The sequence below is a fragment of the Thermobia domestica genome, chromosome 7, assembly GCF_964235325.1.
Source record: "Thermobia domestica chromosome 7, izTheDome1.hap1.1, whole genome shotgun sequence".
Classification (NCBI taxonomy): Eukaryota; Metazoa; Arthropoda; class Insecta; order Zygentoma; family Lepismatidae; genus Thermobia; species Thermobia domestica.
This window is the reverse complement of record NC_137460.1, coordinates 185,496,683-185,520,814: the sequence shown is the minus strand read 5'-3', so window position 1 is coordinate 185,520,814 and position 24,132 is coordinate 185,496,683. Positions and strand designations below refer to the sequence as shown.

Below are 24,132 nucleotides of genomic sequence, written 5' to 3'. Positions count from 1 at the left end.
AATTTTCGTAGTTGCAGAGGTGTGTCCTGGAGGTCCAGACACCCTCCCGAAATCCCGACTTATCTGTAAGTTTTGCCTAATTTTAAGCAACTTAAAATTTTAATACCATTATTATTATTATTGCTGCAAATTTAAGACCTGAATATTACGTCCTATTGCAATGTAAATAAGAGTACTGAAGTTGATAGGATATGAAAAAGAAAGGATAAGAGATAGTGATAGAGAAAGGATAAGAGGGATTAGTATCCGAAAGTAAATGAGAGGGGGAGAAAGAAGCTGTCAGCGTCTGGACAAGATTAATATCGAAACTTCGGATGCCTAAACAGAAATTAAGTAGGATTTGTCTTCACCACGATACATACTAACACGCTTTCTTTGCCTAAAAGACTTTGGATTATGTATACGTTATATTGATATTTTAACAAAATATACATACCAATATAAAAAAGAATAGTTCCTATTTACAAATTTCGATTGAATGGATATATGAAACGAGTTGGAAATGGCGAACGAAAATATTATTTCTAGAAGTAGGAGTAATAGTGAAAGACGTTTGGAATAAATGCTCGGAAACAATATCGTTTCAGACATATTTATGACTCACACTAGGCCCTAAGCATGACCCTTAGGGGTCGTATCCATTGCTAAATATGTTACGTTTTCCACCACAGTACGAATCAAGGTTGTAGACAGACATGTGACGTTATTTTGCTAGTATTTCCGCTGTGAAGAAAGACTGAAAGAAATTGAGCAATTTCAATTTAACGCATTAGAAGTATGAATTATGTAGTTCATGAAAACAACTTACCGCAGCGAGAATCGAACCCGGGATCGCTGAATCACGAAACGAATGCTTACGCCACTACGATAAGACTGCTCTGTTAAGAAAGAGTCAAATCATTCGTTTATGGAGCAAGTTGCACACGTTTACGATAACAACGAAACTGATTTCTGTCATTATAAAATACTATGGTCGAGAGTCTTCAAATTTAAATTAAGAAACAAAAAGATACATATAGTGCCGCAGATCACTTTCTTTTCTGATTCACCAAAAATATCTCCGTAACTTGTCTTTATTATACTTAGTAATACTCGTTTTAAGCTATTTCCAGTAACTTTGAACGACAGGGACACGAACATAGATACGTCGAGGACATATACAATTTCAAAGGATCTCCCGCCGGGAATTGAACATGGAACCGCGAGCACTGAATTATCAGAGACAGTGATGGCGTGGGTCAATGAAAACTTGACCCACCACCCATCATGACACACCATTACCCTCCACCAACCGTAATCCACTCTGACCCACCACCCACCATGACCCAGTCAGACTCACCACCGAAAATGACCCACTCGAACCCACCACCTACTATGACCCACTCTGACCCATTACCCACCGAACCGCTCCGACCCAACACCTACAAAAACACATCGTTATCAACTCTGACCCATGATACACAGCCTCTTCTCAACTGACTAAAGAGTTTATACTTGTAGTAATAAAACCAGGTTGTGAAATTCTAAGTAATGGGAATTTGAATTTTAACGGTCACTCGCTCAAGCACCAGTCTGTTACAATAACGGTGGATCTGATCTTTATGATATAAAATGGTAAAGTGTTTGTCATGCGCCAAATTTCGATGAATTTCAATTAAATTATCATGGTATAATTATTTTCTTGTTGAATTATCGATACTTTTCAGTGAAAAAACGCATGAAATTTGAAAGTCCCAAATCAAGGTAAGTAGACCAACGTACAGTCCAAACTTAAAATGTCCGTGTATTTAAGCGTACATTACAAATTTTATGTCTATTTTTCTCACAAGTTTATTGCTTGATTGCTCTTTGCCCTAAGCGCTCCATATGATAAACATAAGCTTCAGCAATTATTATAGTAGAAACCGGATGGTTTCTGTTTCTCAATTTGTTTTTGAATTTGTCTCTCATCTAATATCGATCATTTTCAATTATTTTTACAAACCAACCCACTATTAATTACTATTTGCATATATAGAAAGTTCCGCTCCCCCACCCCGCTCATAAAGAATTTTTTTAAAAAATGCTATGAGACGTTGTGTTCGTTTTCAATAGAGAGTTATTATACTGAATTTCAGCTCCTTAAGTTTAACGGCTTGTGAGATACTCATTTTTTTTTTCGCAAAAACTCGGATCCCCACTACCCCTTAAGATATTATTATAATGAAAGTGATATGATAGGATCCCAGTTTGGATTAAGGCCTAACTATATACCAAAAGTAATTTCATTTCTTCAAAGTATTCTACTGTACGTTTTGAGGAAGATAACTGTAATGAAAATAACTGAATATCACTGAACAGTAAGGCATGTTATAAACTAACTTTTAGGAAATGCAGAAGTAATTATAAAAGCTTTGCTACAAAAATAACTACACAGACCATAATAAATCAGTGAGCTCGGAAATACAATATAACGAAATAGCGTATAAGGTTCAGTCTACAAAGCAGTTGTTACTTAAATAATGGACATACAGTATTTCGAGAATCGAGATAAAACGAGAAATGTGTACGATACTTTTCGTCTCGTCTCGATTTCCATCTCCAAAGCGAGACGATAATTTGAGTTAGCCTTGTCCCGTCTTAAATGTAAAATGTTAACTCTTGTTTCAATTTTGTTTGTTTTGTTTCAGAAACGAGATGAGAAATTCCCCTTCTCCTGAGCAACACTAAACCAAACCGAACTATTCTTGCCAAATGTTACATTTCTGGTTGTAATGTTATGACCTGAGCGGGAATGAGCTCCAAACTTTTAATCTTCTATGAGATTATATTTTATTATTATTATTATTATTATTTATTTATTTATTTATTTATTTTTATTTTTATTATTATTATTAGTTTATTATTATTATTCCTGAAGATTTTATAATTGAAGTATCGGAACATTCCAGTATTCAAATATCAGAATAAAATAAAACTTATGTCATCGCCGATCAATCGCCACCAAAAATTCTAAAGTAAAAAAGTACTAGTCGATTCGATTCGACTACCTTCAGATTACTGGTCGAGCGCCTTGACGACTTAATCATGATTACTACGCAGGAATTGATTTGTCTTTAGTTTGTTTACGAGTATAATACACGCGCCGTAATTGATTCAAAATAAAGGAGTTTTGTATTTTTAAAAAAATCTGTAATGTTGATAATTTAGTGAATACAGTGGTATAACGCCCTCCGAGTCAATTACATTATCCTGTGTTTTGCCAATCAATCTGACTATTAACAAGCTACTGTTTTGAGCGAACAGAAAAGGCTCTTTATTTAGGCGAGCCGGAAGTAGTAACGCTTCAGATGAGTGGTTATAGTTGTAGTTTTTAATCTGGCGGCCCGGGTTTGATTCCCGCCTTTTTAAAAATGTTTCATTTACAAGGCTGAGCTCCAGTTGGATGCTTCTAACTGAAAGATAGTCTCGAGTGGAGAAATTCAGTAATGACGTAACCCTGAAAATAAAGGAAGGAAAATGAATGGAGAGAACGAGTTACAAAGTTAATTCTGTTAATGGTTCTATATTTGAAATTAACCATTAATATCGTGCATTTTTAAATTGTTGTTTATTGACACTATATTCTTCCCTTTTCTCTTTGTCTCAATGCGTAAAATTTCACAAATATTATACAAATCATGAAGCCTCAGTTATATTTGCAAATTAACGGGAAAGGCCGACTTTAATACGAACAAGTTCTCCAACTCGTTTAAGTGTTATCGAATTTTGCATTTTTAATATTTACAAATAAATTACTAATAGTTAGTATTTTAAAAAATTATTTAACGAATAATGAAATCAACAATTTCTTCTTTTGAAGTAGTATTACGTATGAATCAGTAGCGCCGGAACATAGGAGCTCACGCCCTGTTAGACCCCCAAAATTTTCATTGGGGTTTGGGTTCTTCCTCCCAAATGATCCATCCATATTTTTAATTGATTTGCAGGTAGGACTATTGTTAATAGTTTCAAAACTCAGCGCAAAGCTTTGAGTTAGTTTTAAAAAACTAATCTACCATATCTACCGCATAATCTATCCGTATATTATTTGATACGCGGATATGTATAGTTATTTGAACTAAGGAAACTTGTTTATATAATCCTCATTTTAGTTAATTATAAGATTAACTAATTCCCCCGACTGTTATCTTCTCATCGGCGCCTCTGATATCCGTATATTTTTTTCAAGTGGCTGTGCATAGTTTTACGTGTGTATCATACAAACAAGAAGTACTGTGACTACAAGTATCCAAAGACTCCCTTTTGTCATTTCGTCAGCCAGCGTTTCGCTCCACTTCTCCACGAAAACTTTCTTTACGTTGTTTGCTTTTATCAGTTGGGGTCAACTTCACGTTGCTGTGCTAGCTACTACCAGGCGTAATTAATCTTGGAGCAGGCGTTAGTTTGGTTGCCTATCTCACGGATTTTGTACCTCAAGAATTTCTGTGGCCCGCTGTACACACAAGCGTATATTTAAAATTTAGACAGTGATAGTGATCCAGCTATTAACCATTCGCAGTAACAAAATACCATGTTAATTTTGAAATGTTTTCAGATTCTCCTATTCTTCCTTCCAAGAACCTAGAATTCGTAGTAAGTGGCGGATATAGGAATCTTGCGGTCCGAAGCAATTTTTGGCCGGAGGCCCCTCACCCGCCATTACACTTACCCCGAGATAAGCTGCCCACTAACGAAATCATCTCAGTATAATTTTGACACTTTTGATTTAGCCACAAACTATTTTACAGTACATTTTCTTTCTAATATATAAAGGTATCTTTTGAGACAACAGTGTAGTAAATGACCTCACTCAACGCTTTCTGACTAGTGTTAAATGTAAACTATGAATTCGTTTTGACAAATTGAGCGGCGTTATTTTAGAGTAAAATTGAGATGTACCAAACCAAATAAAAAGTAAAACTTTACAATATTAACATAGAAAAAAGAATAGTTCCAAATGTTTATTATTATTATTATTATTATTATTATTATTATTATTATTATTATTATTATTATTATTATTATTATTATTATTATATTGCAGCCCTAATCGGCTTCCTTGTTTGCCTAGTCGCAAATCTTATAATGTTTCGTACATCGCGAAGTGTATGCTCTTGTTTAAGACTAACTTGGTAAGTTTATCTGTACTCTTTATACTAATGATACTCAATATTATAATGAAGTGATTTCACTGTTTCAGGTAATTGAAGGACTAGATGTTGTACATAAAATTGAACATACAAAGACTGACAACGAGGATCGACCTGTTAGTCCTGTGATTATTGCCAGATCTGGACGTCTTCCCGCAAAAGAACCTTTTGAAATACCTGAAGTTGGCAACGAGTAATTATCTATTTTTATATTAAATTCAGTTTGTATGAAAGTAGATAAATGACTTTTTGTACACCTTGTAGTTAATTATTCCCACCTTCATTCTTTCATAAGTAAGTAAGTAATATCCATATAACGTATTTTACGGACTAAGAAGCACTTTAAATTTTAAGTATTTTTTTTAATACAGTAACATTTTTACAATTTTTATTATTAGATTGCACGTTTGGTGGGGAATGATGTTTCGTCGTAAGTGGGTTGGCGCTGCCATCGGTTTTCGAGCGTGACGTCATGGATTGCCGAGTAACAAATCAATGCCAACAGATCAATATAAACAGATCAAGGCAACATTCTCGGCAGCCTCGAAGAGATTGACTGGTTACTTCCGTTGTCACATGTTAGAAGCTCTACGGTTTGCCTTGTTTCCAGTTTTTCGCAGAGTTTAGGGTCTGTATATTCTAGTCTGTGGTTCTGGATTTGTGATAGCGGGACGGGAGGGAGACAGTGTTTGCAAGCTTGTGAATCCCCGCAACTCATGTTGGTCGCATCACTCTGCATTGCTGCTGCCAGTTGAATCCAATGTGTCCAGATAGAAATAGGTTTCCCGAGGCATCGAATATATGGTTATTTTTAAGACTGGCGGGAATTTTAAATCAAACACTGGACATATTTATATTAATTTCGAGTATAAGACGCACCTAAATTTTGGAGGCAATTTTTCGAAGTAAGAAGTGTGTCTTATAATCCGTAAAATACGGTAATAATCGGTGAAGCAGTGAGAATGTCACCGGTGACTCTAGGAAGAAGAAGCTTTTCAGCTGCACAAATAGTATCGCTACTGCCGATAGTAAACGGAAATGGTACATATTTACAAATCATGTTTTATTCTGCACATGTGCTCTTGTGTAACACAGTAATTTAACCACACTTCATTGCAAAGGTTCGTATTATACTAATTCAGTTAGAATTTAGTGCTAAATTCGTAGCTTTGTATTCTCTGAAGGACTGGATTCTTCAGACCAGCATTTCTCAAACTGTTTTCAACTACGGGCTATATTTATTGGTCAAAATATCCTTTGGAGCACCCTACTCTTGTCCCCTTCGTAAATAAGTTTATCGTTGCTTTACACCAGTTTGATTTTAAACGATACTAATTATTTCCTCTTAATTTTGTATTGGTATCGATAGAAGAAAATACAAGTAATTGAATTATATCAAAAATACATCATCATCGAATCACCATATGATCACTCAACAGAATTAAATGACTTTGTAAGGAACCTGTGGTTCTCAGAAAATTTCACACATCATTGGCATCCACACTGAAACAGTGGGGAGCTCTTGATGAAGATGTTAAAGGATCTGTATTTCGGACACGTCAGACGCCCCTGGAAGAGTAATTTTCAGTGGAAAGAACATATTGTGTAGGAAAATTGTAAGTGGACTTACGAATAAACTTAACATAGAATATGATCTCGATGAATTGCGACTGCTGATCGACGAAGCAAAACTAAGTCCGAAAATTGTGTTAGTGAACAATAGAAATGTGCTGCCATCAATCATAATCAGTTATGCAGCTCACTGAAAAGAGACACATTTCATTATGGAAAATGCAGTGTTAGAAGATGAGGAGGAGATTGCATTGATTCTTTCTGAAAATTGTGACACTTTGTTTTAGAAAACGTGCGAATTCAGAACTACAAGTAATTAGTGGAACACCTAATATTTTCCTACCAAGTAATTGGGTGTAATATGTCACTAAAATACATATATTACACTCCCACAAACATTTCTTCCCAGAAAATTGCGTAGCAGCCAAAGATGAACATAGGAAACATTTTCACTAAGTTACGCTAAATATACAATGGAAAAACAATTCTAGGGCAACTGGAACAAGCTTATGGTTGCTGATTATTGTTGGACAATCGCTGCAGATGTTCCAAAACCACAATACAAGTGACAGGCAAAGATATACAGTTTGTAATATCCATGGAAGTTAGATTTTCGTACTTTCCACTTCCTAAGCATGTGTTAATTTCTTATTAGTTTCACAAAGCATATATTTCTTTCATGTGTTCCGATCTACCTTACGATATTGCTCGTGGTGGAGCCGCTCTTGCTATCAAGCATTTATTACCGCGTCGTCACGTTATACCTCCATATCCTGATCAATACTCTGAACACGTAATCACAACACACTATTTCCCAGCACTTATTCTGACTGTAGCAACCATTTATGTTCGCTCTACTCAGCCATTTTCTTATCGTTTTCTCACCTATCTTGATCGGAACATTAAAACTTAAATTGTCTTAGCAGACATTAATTACCATTCTAGAACAGCGATACAAGAGCGTTTCCAGGAGTTTCTGGATACCATCCGCAGCTCTTGTATTCCTTTACCACAGCACGCTTGGTCTGAAACTAACGCCATACCTGATGTCATACTCTCTAACAATCTGTTACCTAAATCCACCGTAGAGGTACTCAACTCAGTAGGAAGCGATCATTTATCCATCCTTCTTATCATCATTTCGTCTTGCACTCGTGCAACGGAACCACAAGTTTCTGCTGCGAAATATAATTTACCAAAGCAGAGTGGGATAAATACCGAACCCACTTCTGTGAGGAATACGGGCTATGAAGACTGCTATCAGCTCCTTAGATGACATCAACGCTATCTCTACGTCTTTAACCCCGTGCCATATATGGTATATCCCCTTTTTTCACTTTAGCTTTTGTATAATTTATCGAAGGCACCAAATGACTGTTTCGTCTGCTGTGCGAGATATTGACGTGTATGAATGAGATTTTGGTGTCATCTGGCATGTTCTTTGGAGTTGTATTAGGCGGGGAAAAGTTGACATGTGATTTTTGTGAAGTAGTGGATTTTTATCAGTGAAAATAATTATTTTGACGAAAAATTGTGCGCACTTTTCCAAACAAAAAATATTACATTTAAGATACGTACTTTGAGATGTATTTCCAACAATACAATCTTCATTTTATATGTTCGTATTGGAGGAATGTGGAAAAATACGTTTGTTCCATATATGTCACACCACGCGTTTACAGGTATTTTATGTTCTTGAAGTGCGGAAGTGACAACTACGATAGTCATTCTGCAATTCTGTTACAGCAATAGATCCGGGGCTTTTTTATGATGGACGTTCATCAGTAGCTGTTAAGAGAACTTCCCAGTGGTGAAGACAGTGAATTATCAGATTTATCTGAAGATGAATCAGCACTAGATTAAAGAAATACCAATATTTTGTTATCGGACTTGGATGAAGATTCTGTTGCTCCTTCCCCTGATAGGATCGTCATACCAAACTCTGATGATGCAATTAATTCAGATGTTGATGATGTCCCTCTGTGTTTCATAAATAATTCTCAGGATAGGAGGTTACGTCATCGAGCGATTTAAAAAACATCAAGCGGAGACAAAGAAACATAGAAAAGTCTTAAGATGTAAAATTTCAAGGACCTCAGGATTTACCTGAAGAAATAAAACGCCTATGTACGCCTACTGAATATTTAAGTGCTTTTTCATTGATGAGATTCTTCATTACGCAGTTGAACAGTCAAACCTATATTCAACGCAAGTTCGTCCAATAAATGACTACAAATAAACTTGGACAGATTATTGTGTGGTTTTCTACATGTCAATTATTCAACTCGCAGCTTCTAGACATTACTGGAACAGAAGGCTTGGTCATGATGTGGTAAATCAGGTGATGAGTTGTGATCGATTTGAAGAGATCAATTTATTCACACCAATGCCAATTCAACTTTTGTTCCTGCAGGAGAACTTGCACATGGCATACTTCATAAGATTAGGCCTTTTCTTGAACAGATACGAGAACGTCTGAGAGAAGTCTTCAAAGAATACTTGGCAGTCGATGAGCAAATCACTTCCATGAAGTGTAGATCATTGGTAAAACAATATAACACAAAGAAACGTCATAAATGGGTTATAAAGCATTTGTTCTCAGTGGAATTTCAGGTTTCAGTCATGATTTGGAAATATTTAATGGGGCTCAAAATAATGTTGTTCATACTGCAGCTCCAGATTTAGGCGATAGTAATAACGTTGATGTTTGCTTGACTCAGTCTGTACCTTGAAATATAATCCACAAAATATTCTTCGAAATTGGTTTACAAATGTACCCTTCGAATTGTTACCTTACGTGCCATATATGACACGTACTTATTTCTCGTCGGAATTAAGCGAAAAATCTAAAATTCAAGTTTTAATTAATTTTCAAGTTTTCATATGAGAATTTTCAATACTGATTATTTTTTCGCTAAAAGAAAAAATAACGCGGAAAGGGGTAAAGTACTATCATCGTCAATGCTACCGAACGTTCACTTCCAAAAAGTAGCTCGCAACTTAATTGATTAATTTACCTTCTTGCGCCATCACACTTATTCACTGCTCACATTGCCATTTAGACAAATACAGGAAGACTAACGATCACCATTTTCTACTGCCTCATCGTCAATTCCAGCGCATGGTAAACACTTTGTCATCGCTCTGTAACGTGTGGACGAAACCATATAACTTTTATTGCTTCCACTGTCCACAACCCTGAGGGAAAAGACCTCACCCTCCTCCCCTTTTACAATGAGAAATTATAAAAGGAGAGAGAAGGAAAATTCCATTCCCCCACGACTGAGAATAATGACGACGCAGTGAGACGATTCAAGTAACTGGAATAGGCTTATCACAAAATCTTCAAAGAGAAATATTCTATCCCTAGTAATACTACTAGGAAAATTCTACATCTACTTATGAAATCAAAAGAACTTGTAACATGCATATATTTATTGGAACAAAATAACTGAATTTAGTATATAGAACGGAAACAACCATTAACAAGTAACAAAATAAGATTAAATCAAACAATGACAAACGTAAGTTGAATATTTCTGATAGAAATAAATTTTAAATTTTGATTCTTTCGAAAAGTCAACAAGTTTTGTAATCACTTTTTCCATTTGAATAGGGACGCTAAATCCAATCGTGACTCCAATAATAATTATTCAAGATACAAAATTCTTTATGACAAAAAGTAATGTATTCCAGTACTTTCCAATTTTATGAAACTCTCCCTTACCGCTAAACCAATTCCATAGCATGAAAATGTGAGAGGAAAATACATACAAAAATGTGCCTAATAGCGGGTCAAAACTTACAAAATTCCGTTCCAAAATTTCTTTTTTTTTCCTTCTGTCTTTCAAGCAAAAAGTGTAAGATTTGTCATTCATTTAATAATCTTCTCTTGCCTAAAAATCGTAATGCGGCTGAGTGGAGAAACTGTAATAACTCTTCTTGAAAAAATAACTGTTATCCTTATACAAGGAAGCAAGTTCTAGCTAGCATGCTGTTTGACCATAAAAAAGCTTGCTCGCATTTTCGCAAGACACTATGATGTAAGTTAATGCTCTCTTTTCTTTCAAGCCAGAAAATTCGCTTACGTTAAACACAGTAAGTCTCATATAACCTTAGCATTATTATTAGTAGAAACCTAAAAGTTACAAGCATTCAAGCCAATTTAAAGTAAGCTTAATGTTAACGAAATTTATAATTACGACCCATTGTCTTTACTAGTGTTCTAAGGTAATCTATCCGACTCACCTAACAAAGTTGCACTGCAAGCAGCTCCCGACTTAGAGCACACAGGTAGGTAGCTACGTGACGTCATCTCAAGCGCCACGAAAGCTTGCGCCTCAATCCACTCTTCAAGGCTACCTGCGAGCAGTGCTACCAACTCTAAGATTAACCAGCTTCGCGGTAAGGCGGAGTTTCATATCACAATTTTCCAAGTTACAATATTTATATTTTTATTATGAATCTTGGGTGGGTTACAGCTCGAAAACGGATAAACTGGAGAACTTCTTGCAATCAATTACGCAATGAAACAAACTCCACGAAATTTTGAAACTTATTCAAATGCCTTACCTATCAGAAGCACGGATTACACTATCCAATTCATGTTGATGGTGCTGTACTTGCCGCCGGTGCAGAGAAAGTAACAACATTTATTAATCACTTTGAGGACGTCTTCAACCCTCATTCTACTCCGCTATTTACTCATCCAACACATCGATACATTACCAGTATTGGCAATCCTATACTACCATTGCTCCCACCAGCCATTAACCATTCCGTAGATCCGACTCAACCACTCACAGCTTCAATCATGTGTCTTCATATTGTCGATGCTCTTACAACCAACTGCGTCATGCACCAACAGCTTTTCATGTTATCCTTGCTATGTTATATACGGCTATACTCACTACCGGCTTTTTCCCTACTTTATTTAAGCTTACTAAAATAGTCCTTTTCTTAAAACCTCATAAGAATCCTATTAATATCGGCTCTTATCGGCCAATCACTCTTGCCAATGTATTCAGCCAAACATTGGAACGAGTAGTGGTAAAGGGACTCCATTCTAATACACTTGTCCACTCTTATCTTCCTTCAACACAAGCAGGTTTTAGACCGTCATTTAACACTACTGAAAGACTGTTAAGTCCATCGAGCTATCTTATTAACCATTTCAATAAACGTCTGTCATACGTCCTTATTATGGCGTTATATTTCTTTTGATATTGAGCGCGTGTTTGACACAGTTTCGGCACTAACGACTTCTCTTCAAATTACTCCGGATTCTACCATTATCATACGTTCGACTTAAAGCCATTTTTCTTCATAATCGCTCAGCTTTCGTGCAAATAAATCAGGCACAATCACATCACTTCATCCTAGCGGCCGGAGTATCTCAAGATTGTGTTGTCACCACTAACATACATCCTATATATTGTTGATATGCCAATACCAGAACCACCAATTTATACTCTTCGGTTGGCTAATGATATGGCATATCTCGCTTTATGTTCCTCAGTAGAGCGATTAAGCACAGCATTGCAACCAGCAATTGATAAACTCGTCAGTTGGTGTCTCACTGACAAATGGAAATTTAAATTAAATCCATCTAAAACACAAATGGCGTTATTTGAACTTAAATGCAATAAGTACTGCTTAACACGAAATTCAGAACGTTTACATTTTACATTACTAGGCTCGCCAATACCGTTACAAAATAGTGTGAAGTATTTTGGTGTTACTTTCGACAAACATCTCTCTTGGAACACTCATCTTTCCAATTTACAAGCTAATCTTCGCCGTCGGATCAAATTGTTACGCAGTTTGAAAGGCACTAATTGGAGTCTTAACACCAAACTCATTCTTTATACGTATAAAGTACTTGTTCGTCCTGCTCTTATGCATGGACATGCCAGCGGAGCTAACAACCAGAGATAGACCAACGGAGGTAGACAGTTGGACCAATTGGTCCATGAATATTCATGCAAAAGAAAGACCAACAGATAGCCATTTGCTTTTTTCATGAATATACTTGATGTATGCGATGTTGCAGCTTATGTTGTCTGGAGTACATTACATCCTGATCGGAAGTCTTCCAGAAATGTCATTCTTACTGCAATAACAGAAAGTCTCGTCCAGCCACATATTGACAATAGAAATGCTGTAGGTCTTCACAAATCAATACAGTCTGCTGTGCTGAGTTCAAAAATAGTGCAAAAATAGTGTAATGCATGTTAGCACCGTAGTTGGAGAAAGAAAGAAGAAAAAATGTTACTTATGTGATGCTCGAAAAGGACGAATACAAAGGCAAACTTACACGACCTGCCAAAAACATGTCGCATCCCCACTAGAAGAGTGTTACATCTCCGTAAATGGCGATTTTGAGATAAACCTATAATCTAGTAAAGAAAAGTGCGCTCTTTCACCTGTATAACATTTATAATGATATCTCGTCTGGTTTCCGCTTGGGAGCGTTAATAACGGTCATCGGTTTTGGATAAATGACAGGCTACGAGTGTCTAATAGTGTTACATCTTCTATACGTCAGTAGTGAGCGAGCTTCCGAAGGGTGAAGATCGCTGAGGACAGTTACATCTCAGTTGCAACTGTATTCGGCTGAAGGTAAGTTAATTTTTGAATTCTCTTCAACAGATGACTGTTACATATGCAGATGCAACTATATTCGTCTTATATTGTTAAATGTTTAATTTATTGCATTTTGTAGAACAACGTTATTTATATAGATACACCCATATTCGTCTTCTTGGAAACAGTACGTATGTATTTTCCATTTCACTCTTCTTGTTGTAAATCTAACATTATGTAACAGTCATTTTTATAAGGATATTGATGTTTCTAATAATGTACCTACTTTACAGTTACATCAGTTTAGCATTATAACACGACGAGATATTATTACATCTTGAAAAATGTCACTTTAAATTTATCGTAATACTATTTTCCATTTTCAAAGGTATGCTGTTTCCGACAACACATTTTTCGTAAATATACCTTCAAAAAATCAATTAAATATCAGAATAGTATAAGAATATCAAAACTCCTGCTGAGACTCACGAAGAATTATTTCTTTGATTTTTTACAGAAATAGCATTGTTGTGTGTTTTTATTTCTATTTCCTAACTTACAGAAGTGGGGTTGTTCCTAGTATTGAGTTACTGTCTTCTGTTTATTCCTCCAACCGCAAAAGTTGTAGGGAAATTTAACCATAGGCATTATCGAGAATTAAATCCTCGTATTTCCTTTTATAAAGCATTGCGCAAGTTGAAGCCGAGAAAAGCAGCCACAAGTGCTGTGAGAGGAGGACTGGAGTCTACTGTGTGGAACTAAAGCAGATATTGACTTTACGAGTGACATTACACTGACACCCAGTTAATGCCTTGACTTCTGCCAATAATAGCTTTAAAAGCACGCCTCCATCAGAGCTCTGTTACGTTTTCTCTGTGAATTTAAGTGTTATTTCATCTCTAGAATCCGAATCACTTGTGTCTCCACCGGACATGACGGTATTAAAAATTATCAGAATGGCAAACATATGTATTTTTTTCACAATCCATTATTATAGTTTTGTTTTTAATAAATACCATCGTGATTATTAAAATGCAAAATTGTAATTTCAATTTGAGACAAAATCATCTCAGTTCCCGTGTGGAACGTTCATTTCATTTTTAACTTTCTCTATTCATTTCCAGGAGCTTCAGGTTCATTTTGTATGCTACGTGACAATGGTAATTTAATGTAAAATAATACTAATCAATATTAGAATTTTACGATATAATTTTTTTTATATCTTTTCAGAAAATGGAGCGCGGACGACGTATAGTGGATATAGTTTATGATGGATTATCCAGTTCACATAAGAATGAATGTGATTCTGGAGATGATTGTAAAGAAAAACTAGAGGAGACTGAAAGAACTGAAACTACGGGTTTAAGATTTGTAGTAGGAGAGTGTTGGAAACCGATGCCTTTTGAACACGACTCTTTTCTTCAATTGATTAACTCCTCAAACTATTAAGAATTTGCGAAACAAGTTTTTCCCAAAGTGTGACAGTTCTGTGCGATTTCCAGGAACACATTCTCTTGAAAAAAGTTCTCATCTAGACCAACAACAATGGCGTGATTATATTTTTGATAGTAATGATCCAGATTAGGATCCAGACGTGCTTTCAGAAGATCTTAGTAGTTCATCTTCTGAAGATTATGAAAACTATAGAAAGCAGCCACCTTCAAGAAAACGGCGATCGCAAGAAATTGAAAACATCCCCGCCTTACTATCTCCCATAGATCATGTGCCGGCGAAATCAAAGAGTAACGATGACTCTGGTTCGTCAGATACCATAAAACGAGGAAGAAAACGAAAGTCAGATCCGTAGTTATGCAAAGAAAATGTTGTAAAACAACTTAGAAATGCTGGTCAAAAATATGTATCAAGGACTACACATAAGGAAGTCGCAGCCAGATCATTGAAAGCAGCTTGTCAGAATTGTAAGTTTCCTTGTTAAACGAAAATGGATGAAGATTATCGGAGAAAGATATTCTCAGATATTTGGGAAATGGGAGACATTAACCGTCAAAGAGAATTTATTGCAAGATGTACCAGACAAGTAAACAGAGGAACAGGAACTACAACTATAAGAGGTTTAAATGTGGCGTACTATTTCTTCAAAGTGGAAGAAAAAATACGTGTATGCAAACACTTCTTTATGTCGACGTTAGATATAAATCACAGAGTTGTTAGCACGGTAATAAAGAAGAAATCAGAAGATGGTGTTATTGAGCAAGGTTTAAGAGGGAAGCATGATCGCCATCGGAAAATACCCGACGAAATAAAAGATGATATGCGGAAACACATTATCTCAATCCCTAGAATTGAGTCACTACTTGAGATCACAAAGTAATAGAGAATATATCGATGGAGGAAAAACTATTGTAGGTATTTACCGTGATTATGTCGAAATGTGTAAGAAAGAAGGAAAACAGTACGAGACACAATCACTGTTTGCAAAACTTTTCAATTTCGAATCTAACCTAGGCTTTTTTGTACCCCAAAAAGACTTGTGCGAGTTGTGTGTAGAGTATCTCAATGCAAAATCCGCTAATTGTGTTGACGCAGAACTTACATTAAAATATGACATTCATCTAAAAGAGAAAGATCTCTGTAGAGCAGAGAAAGAAGCCAATAAGAGCGTGGAATCAGCTGAAGTCATCGTCTGTTGCTACGATTTGCAAGCAGCGTTGCCAACACCTAACGGTGACGTATCACTCTTTTATCAGTCAAAACTATCGACATTGTCAAAACTATCCAACTTCACCATTTATGTTGTCAAGAGTAAGGAAACTGTAATGTGTGGCATGAGAGAGAAGGAAAAAGAGGGTCCACTGAGGTTTCAACTTCTGTATGCAAGTACATGGCAAATATTTCTGAGAAGTCTCTAAATAAGGTAGACTCTATATTTTATTCAAACAATTGTGGAGGACAACAGAAAAATAAGTACTTATTTGTGATGTATCTGTATGCTGTTTACAAACTGGATAATGTAAATAGCATCACACATAAATATCTTGTAAAAGGTCACACGCAAAACGAGGGTGATGCTGTCCACTCTGTGATAGAAAAAGAAATTAAAAGATCAAGTAAAGCTGGTGCAATTTATATTCCTTCCCAGTATTACCAGATAATAAGGAATGCCAAGAAAAATTAGCTATATTTCAATGTTGTTGAGTACGCTCATCAAGATTTTGTGAATTTCAAGGATCTAGCTGATAAAGTAGGCAATAATTTCAACGTGAATAGTAAATTTGAATGCTTCAGTTTCAATGACATCAGAATTTTCAAAGTTGAGAAGGATAGTCCATTGAAGTTTTACTACAAATCCTATGGTGCATCTGATTTCGAAGAAGTGTTTGTTGACCAATCTAAACGTACGACTCATGAAGCAAGAACCATCCAAAAGCATACTGTTTCTGTGATCCCAGCTTCCTATTCTGCAATTGAGAGATTCAACATATGAGGAATAAAATCAGCATACGAAACACCACCGGGCATTCCTTCACGGAAGAAGGAAGATCTAATGTCCCTGGTGAACTGCTCCGCCATACCACAAGCTTATAAAGGTTTTTGTGCATCTTTGAACATTACAAAATAAACTCAATTCTTAAGAATTGGAATTTGTAAATTTTGTAATAATCTGTTTTGAACTATTGTACTGTTTAATGTTGTGATTATGTTTCATTAAGGTTACACCTCAGTGACAACGAATTGTGTATCCTTTTATTGAACTGTATTACACTCAAGAATTATTTTTATAATCTGTTTCAAATTATCGCACACTTTAATGTTGTGATTATATTTTATTAAGTTTACACGCCCAGTGATTCCGAATTTTGTTTTTCTATTGAACTGCATTACACTGAAGAATCATTTTTAAGAAAATGCCTCATTATTCTACTATTGTAAACAAATAAAAAAAATGAATAGTATTGTAATATACAATGAATCCATGTTCCTTAGAATTGGAAATGTAATGCTATAACTTTTTTTATTGCTATCTGATAAAAATACTTAATTGTGTCTGTAATAAAGTATGTCTGATTCTTAGGTTTTCATTTCAACAAGAAACTTTTTAACGAAAATATTTGAAGATACTTATAACAAAAGTTATACTCTATTTTATTTTTTATTTTATTTTATTTTATTTATTTATTTATTTATTGTAATTCACCTACTCTATATTTAATATCTTACGTGCACATCACCACTTTTCACCCAATTTTACCTTAAACGTTGAGAGAGAAATTTGAGCGGATGTGGATAAGGAAGCTATAAAAATGTGGCAATTTAATGAAAATTTCATTATAATTTGTATGTTATATCTGCAGTTATATGAAAAGTCCTATTCGCATCGTGTTACATCTAAGATTATTAATTTTTTTAAGTAATAAAATTGTTATACTGAGGTATGTTCTGTCAGCGCATGATATTTGATGTTTAGGAAGTCCCCTTTCAGCATACAATCACCGGATACTTGTATTTGCAGCCAGCAGAAAGATCTTAAGCTTCTTGAAATTTCAACGTTTTCCAAAAAAAAAAAAAAAAAAAATGAATTCCCAGATGTAACACTCTTCTAGTGGGGGTGCGATGTGTGTTCTGAACATTGTACTTAGATACTGAAAAAAAAAGAAAAAGTCAACAAACAAGTGAAATGAAGTTCAATGTTCCTTCTGTAGTTCCAGAAAATTACAAGAATTTTCCAAGCCAACAATTATGTTACCTTGTTTCTAAAAACTTACAGGAGTTTGTGAAAGATGTTCCTTAATAATCGTGTATTTTGAAAAAGTTGTTACAATTTTGGATTAACACGTTGGCCGCCATGTGCATAATTCTGATGCACAAATAGTATGGTGCTAAATACCGCGAAATATGGCTTGGCGGCTAACGTAACTATCTTTTTTTTTCAAATAATAATAATTTGAATTTCCACCAAAGTTTTACTTCAGATGGCAACACTGACGAACTTGTAAACATCATAGCACTACGTGGTTGTTATAGGTACATATCCTGTAAGAAACGTGTAAAAATATTATTCAAAATTACACTTCGCAACACAAAAATGTAAGGTCTGATAATACGTTCTCAACCGTGTGAGTCCATTGGACTCACCTTGGCTGTTTGTGTTAGGAAAATAGGTTGGCCATTGTAGAGTTAAGTTGCCGCACTTGAGAAATTAAAAATAAGATACACCAATGGCATTCAGCATTCGAGAATACACTGATGACCAGGAATGAAGTCGAGCCGGGGTGCGCCTAGGCGATGTCCTAGTACTTTTCTTATTGCCAGGGCACACCTAGGGATGTAAAATACCTGGGTATTTATTTCAGCGGGTAAATACCCGGGTATTTACCCAAAATGGGTATTTTAGTGGGTATTTTATGTTTCAATTACCAATAAATGAATTTTATTGTTGTCAATGAAAAATATAATGGTCATTTGTATCACCTGCAACAGGAGCACTAAATAACCACTAAATTAATCATTTTTTCTTGCAATTAAAGAATGAATTTGACATTTATTAAGTAACACAATACAGATTTTGCTGGTCACCCACCGTTATTTTCTTTCTACTTACACTAAATTTCCTTCTATTACCCTTGGCAGAAAATAATTGACCACTCTACCCCGTAAATTCTTACCTTAGTGTGCCCCTGAGGCATCCAATCAGTTGCACGGTATAGAATTTAATAGTGGACCAAACCAACACGAAAATATAAAATTTATGACAGAACATAACGATGACCAAAGAATGTGAAGTCAGTTGCCACCAAACTAATCATATACTATTATGAAGTATTCTGTCTGCCAGCAGCTCCTGGTATTAATGATACGGAATTTAAGTTCTTCTTCAGGTTCGAGTTTGATGAAATTGCTTTCTCCATTTTTCTCAATCTGGCACATCTTTTATCTTTCAATACCTTCACCAGTTTTTCAAATCACCGATGAGCACACTAACTAAACTATTTAAGTAACAGTGGGTTCAACTAAAATGAACAACCACTTTTTCTTTAGGTTTACCAGTCATTAATTGCGGAAAATGAATTATTAATAATTGCTTTCCTATTTTACGGTTCTAAAGTTTACCTTAAAAAATGTGAATAGTACTGATGTAAAATAACATTTTTTAATAATTAACAAAACTGAATTGATATTTCAAATACACCTTCTTACTTTCTTCACGCAAAAGAATGTTATTTTTGGTATTTCATCTATTAGGCAATGAGATGTACTGAATTGTCAATTATGCAAAAAATTGGACCAATAAGTTTCTTATATTTCACTTCTGGTTTACTGAATTAACAAATTAAATCTAATTAGGAAACTATATTGTAACATCTAAGTTGTTGATATGGTTATATCAAAGTAAAGAAACTCTACTCTAGTAAGTAATAACCTAGAAAATACGTATTTAGAAACTAAACACATTACTCATTTACTAATTTGCCATTCTATAGAAGTAATTATATGATTACGAAAGTTGCAGAATAATCAAAGTAACTGAATTTAATAAATTGTTCTATCAAATTATTTACTAAATATGCCATTGAAAGAAAATGATCCATAAAATAAGAAATAATACTTTGTAAAGCACTTAAGTAACTAATTCGTGATTTTTAGAAGTGTTCACTAAACGGAGTTTAACACTACCAATAACGGTTTGTGAAAGTATTTATTGGAATTTAAAATATTAATGTGATAAAAAACGTTAAGTTGTATAGTAACTAAGTGAAGGTAATATTTATACCTTAAATTATTCAGTATAGAACAGCAATTAACCCCTACCATATTCGGAGCATTATAAATGAAACTATCACAAATTTTACTGTTCTACTTAGAATCAACCGTAAGATCAGAGTAATTCTTCAGTATCAACATCACTATCACTCGTTTCTTTATTTTCTACTGTCACTCATTTTTCCCCTTCCAATGTCTCTGGTGTTTTGTTCTGTTCCATGCCAACAGCCATGACTTCTTCCTTATAGACCCTGGTTCTGAGTGTTGCATCCGTGAAACTTCAGGTAATTTCTTACTTAACCCTTAACAGGAAACATGTGTCTGTCAGACACGTATGGTTTTTCTTTCTATTACATTGGCAACACTGATTCACTCAATGTATCGGTTTTCTCAGTACCTTCCTATTATTTAGTTGTGCGTGTGTTGCAATAGTTCATTGTTGGTGTTAATGTCTGAGTGAACATTTATAGATGATTTCTGAAAACCTACGGTGTCTGAGAGGCACGCATTTCCGTTATCGTCTATATTTTTGCGTGTCTATTGGACACACATTTCCTGAAGAGATAGTTTTTCTTTCAAAAGGTTTTGTGGTTGACTTTTATTTACCATGAAAGAGAAGCTATAGAACTCTTTAAACATACTATTTTGTTTGTATGAGATTTTGTGTATTTGCAAAATATAGACCTAGTACTTCGAGAAACAAATGTAAGAAAGAAACTGTAAATACAGCAGATCGTTATTCTACGGCAAAAATTCCAGAAATGCTGAAAGTGGAGGAGGAATGTATGTTACTGTCTTCAGTAGATTCTGATTAAGAACCCTCATTTTTTCCTGAAAGTCAAGAATTACCTACTGACCGTGAGGGCAATACTAATTCTGGTACAGTGCAAGGTGTGAGGTCAAGTAGTAACAGAAGTGTCAATGTGAGCAGCCCTACTCAAGTTTCATGTTATACAGTAATGAAAGCCTTAGATACAGAGATAAAATCAGGTTTGTTTGGAATTCAAATGAACCACTAAGAAACCAAAGGGTTCTTCATCAAAACGTAGTAAGAGCGATGCCTGGTATAACCACCCATGTAAGAAATTTGGAGAAAAAATCCAAGCAAAGTTGATATTTGGTCTACCTTATGTGATGATATAATTGAAAAGATTTCAACATGAAGTTGGAAGAAGGTCGAAACAAATTTGAAGTAGAATAAAGTCAAACTACAGATCTACTGACTTATCTGAAAATAAAGCCCTTATTGCTATTTTAATGTTCTGTTCTATTTGTAAATCAGGATATGAAGACATGTATTCACCATTTTCAAAACACTTTCGGACTACCTCTATTTAGATCTACCATGTCCGTAAAACGTTTCCATGCTCTTTTGGACAAATAGCACATTTGCACAGGGTAGCTACATGTGGGAAAAAAAGCATATTTGCATGGTAGTAATGTGTAGAATTATACTAACTTAAAATTTCTCCACTTGTTTTAAATTTATGTACTATTTTTATTTAGATATTGAAATATTTTCGGAACTTATATGCCAATAGAACCGAATTAATGTATGTAATTCTTGTTTATCATATTTTCCTCGCAGTACAAAATATAAAGTTTAATTAATCTACATCACACATATGATTTTTTAAAAAAGATATTGCCTTATACATGTCCGTGTCCCACAGACACACATTTCCTGTAAGCGAGAAAAAATTACGTTTCCTGTTAAGGGTTAAAAGCTTCCAGTTATATGAAAGATATCTTAGTTTCCCTGCCCTCTCCGATGATAAACAATTTATTGTTTTACTATGGTCCAACTAAATGTAGAGAGAGTTCTTTCTGTGGCAGCAGATGTAACAGGAGCACTAAGGATTCGAATGGCGACATCAGCTAATTCACTGATGCCTCGAAACCCTCTCCACCAAAGTAGTGAGGTCATTTGTTCCATTCCGTCTCACAAAAACTTCCTTGCCCATATTCCTTCCTTGTCTCTGTAGTCAGTCAAATGTGCTCTCAGTAAAACAGAATTCAACCCAATTTGTTTTCCAACTTCACAAACGAAGTTTACTTCATCAAGCAATTCTTCAGCGGTCAATATGCAGCCCTGAAAAGTGGGATTGAGGATATCTGCAGCCAGATGAATTGGACCCAAGCCGAACCCACTTCATACTTTAAATTTTTTTTCCATTATTGATTACTCTTCTGTTTTTGAAAGAATTGGCGATGGGAACTGTTCTGTCAGAGTTTGATGAAGGCTCTGGAATTTTGAGTGCATCTGAGACTTATTTTACTCGAAGCAATTAATCAAATCCACTATAGGTTTCAAAATGGCTGCAAGGTTTTCAATACAAACCCAGAATACATAATCAACAATTATTTTATTGATTTCTGAAAGTAATGACGACAATTCCTCACTCACAGCGAGCGTCTGAAGCCTAGTTTCATTGATAAGCAAACTTTTGGAGGCAGTGTAAATGGCTTCCCCATCTTGTTTTTCCAAGCAACTTTAACGAAATTGTAACCCTTTTCTCCCTTGTGTAAATAGTGCTTGCAAGTAATGTCTATGTTTGTATTAACAACATCAGCTTCACTTCCTAGTAATGTCTTTACCGAAGGACATCCGAGAATGTCAGAAGAAAGCAAATGGAGATGAGCAAGACAATCCAAATATACTATATTAGGATACTTCTGTTTTACTAATATAAAAGCTACTCTCATGTTATACGCGTTGTTTCCTATGATTACTAAATTTTTTTCAGGGTCATATTGTTTACAGAACATTCATAATCTCTTCAAACAAGCAATGTGCATCTTTCGACAACACAAAATCAACAAAAACAGGTTCAAACTTTGAAATTACGAAATAAATGATACGTAGATTCATTTCTCAAGTTAGTCCAATCGTCACACTGTAAATGTAGATTTGGAAAATTCCTCTAACTTCATTTTAATTTCCTCTTGCATTTGACTGTGTAGAGCATCCAAGTAACTCGTAATCAGGCGATACCTTGATAGGAGAGCATACGAAGGACGAATTTTCTTTTTAAAAAAATCAATCCACAAAGGGTGATCAACAAGTGACAGATGACACCCACTAACGAAGATCGCTGTGGCAATGTTTTCGTTCAACACTTCCTGTAAGACTTCGATAACATTCTATACGTCGGTATTTGTTTTAAGAAACATCAATATTACGATTCTATCCAAACCCCTAAATAGTAACGTTGGAATTAAGAAGCCATAAAAAGTTAAGAAAAGCCTGTACATTTTATACAAATTGATGTAATGTTTTTTACTTCAGTATATTTTCATATAATAAATGCGACTACATCAAGTATATCGAACTCATTTTCTCCTTTCATGATAAAACAATTCTAATATGTCCTTTTGAGTTTGAAACTAGTAAACCTAGGGCACACTTTTTTCATGATTCACTTGAAGTCTATAATGTTCGACTTGGAAAGATTTTGATAATTTTGGGTGTCTTTATTCAACTAGTTATAGCCTCTGAGATGTAATGCTTTATATCCATGATCCAGCTTTCGTTTATCTTTTATTTGTCTCGGGTGTCTGAGTTGTTTTCTGTGAAATATTCCTCAGAATTTTAAAATTTCAAAATTGCACGTTTCAGGAAAACCTCTTGGATTGAAGGAGTCTCAAAACATCTGTTCTCAAATGAAAATACACAATAACTTGATAGGGTTCTTGGTGACGTATTGCAGACTTTACATTTAAAACTGGGGCTGTCTCCCAAAGATTCGACAAAGAGGGTTTATATATTATTTCTATGCTTGGACAATCTAAGGCTTGAAGTCTTACTACGATTTCTTAATTTTTTAAAGTCTTGGTGTGAAACTAATCCAAGTTTAAAAGCCGTTCACACCTTTGTGAAGAAAGGGAATAGTTGGATAAGTATAGTAAAATAGCCCAAGATCAATCTTGAGACGACAAGTGGATGTTAATGTAGGTACCCCAAGGAGACATTAATCCTTCAAGTTTCAACTCGTGATTCTGATTCTCAACCTGATTTGTTCGTGAGCGATGACGTAAAATCGGAAGTGTGATGTGAATTATTTCTCAAGATTGGCTTGATCGC

The 24,132-nt window shown here is 35.0% G+C and overlaps 1 protein-coding gene across 3 annotated transcripts in view; it reads left to right on the top strand.

The window, feature by feature from the left end:
* The window catches only part of LOC145690608 (uncharacterized), a 127,676-nt gene that overhangs the window by 87,565 nt on the left and 15,979 nt on the right, over positions 1–24,132 (top strand). For 2 of the 3 annotated variants that reach the window (XR_014132251.1, XM_081765665.1), the window contains exon 5: positions 5,222–5,364. Coding sequence is in view for 2 of the 3 variants with exons in the window: in XM_081765665.1 (XP_081621791.1) it covers positions 5,222–5,364 (143 nt within the window). In the remaining variant the exon portion in view is untranslated. Of the gene's footprint in view, positions 1–5,221; positions 5,365–14,558; positions 14,599–24,132 lie in introns of those variants that run through there. The other variant, XM_081765666.1, reaches the window with a different exon arrangement.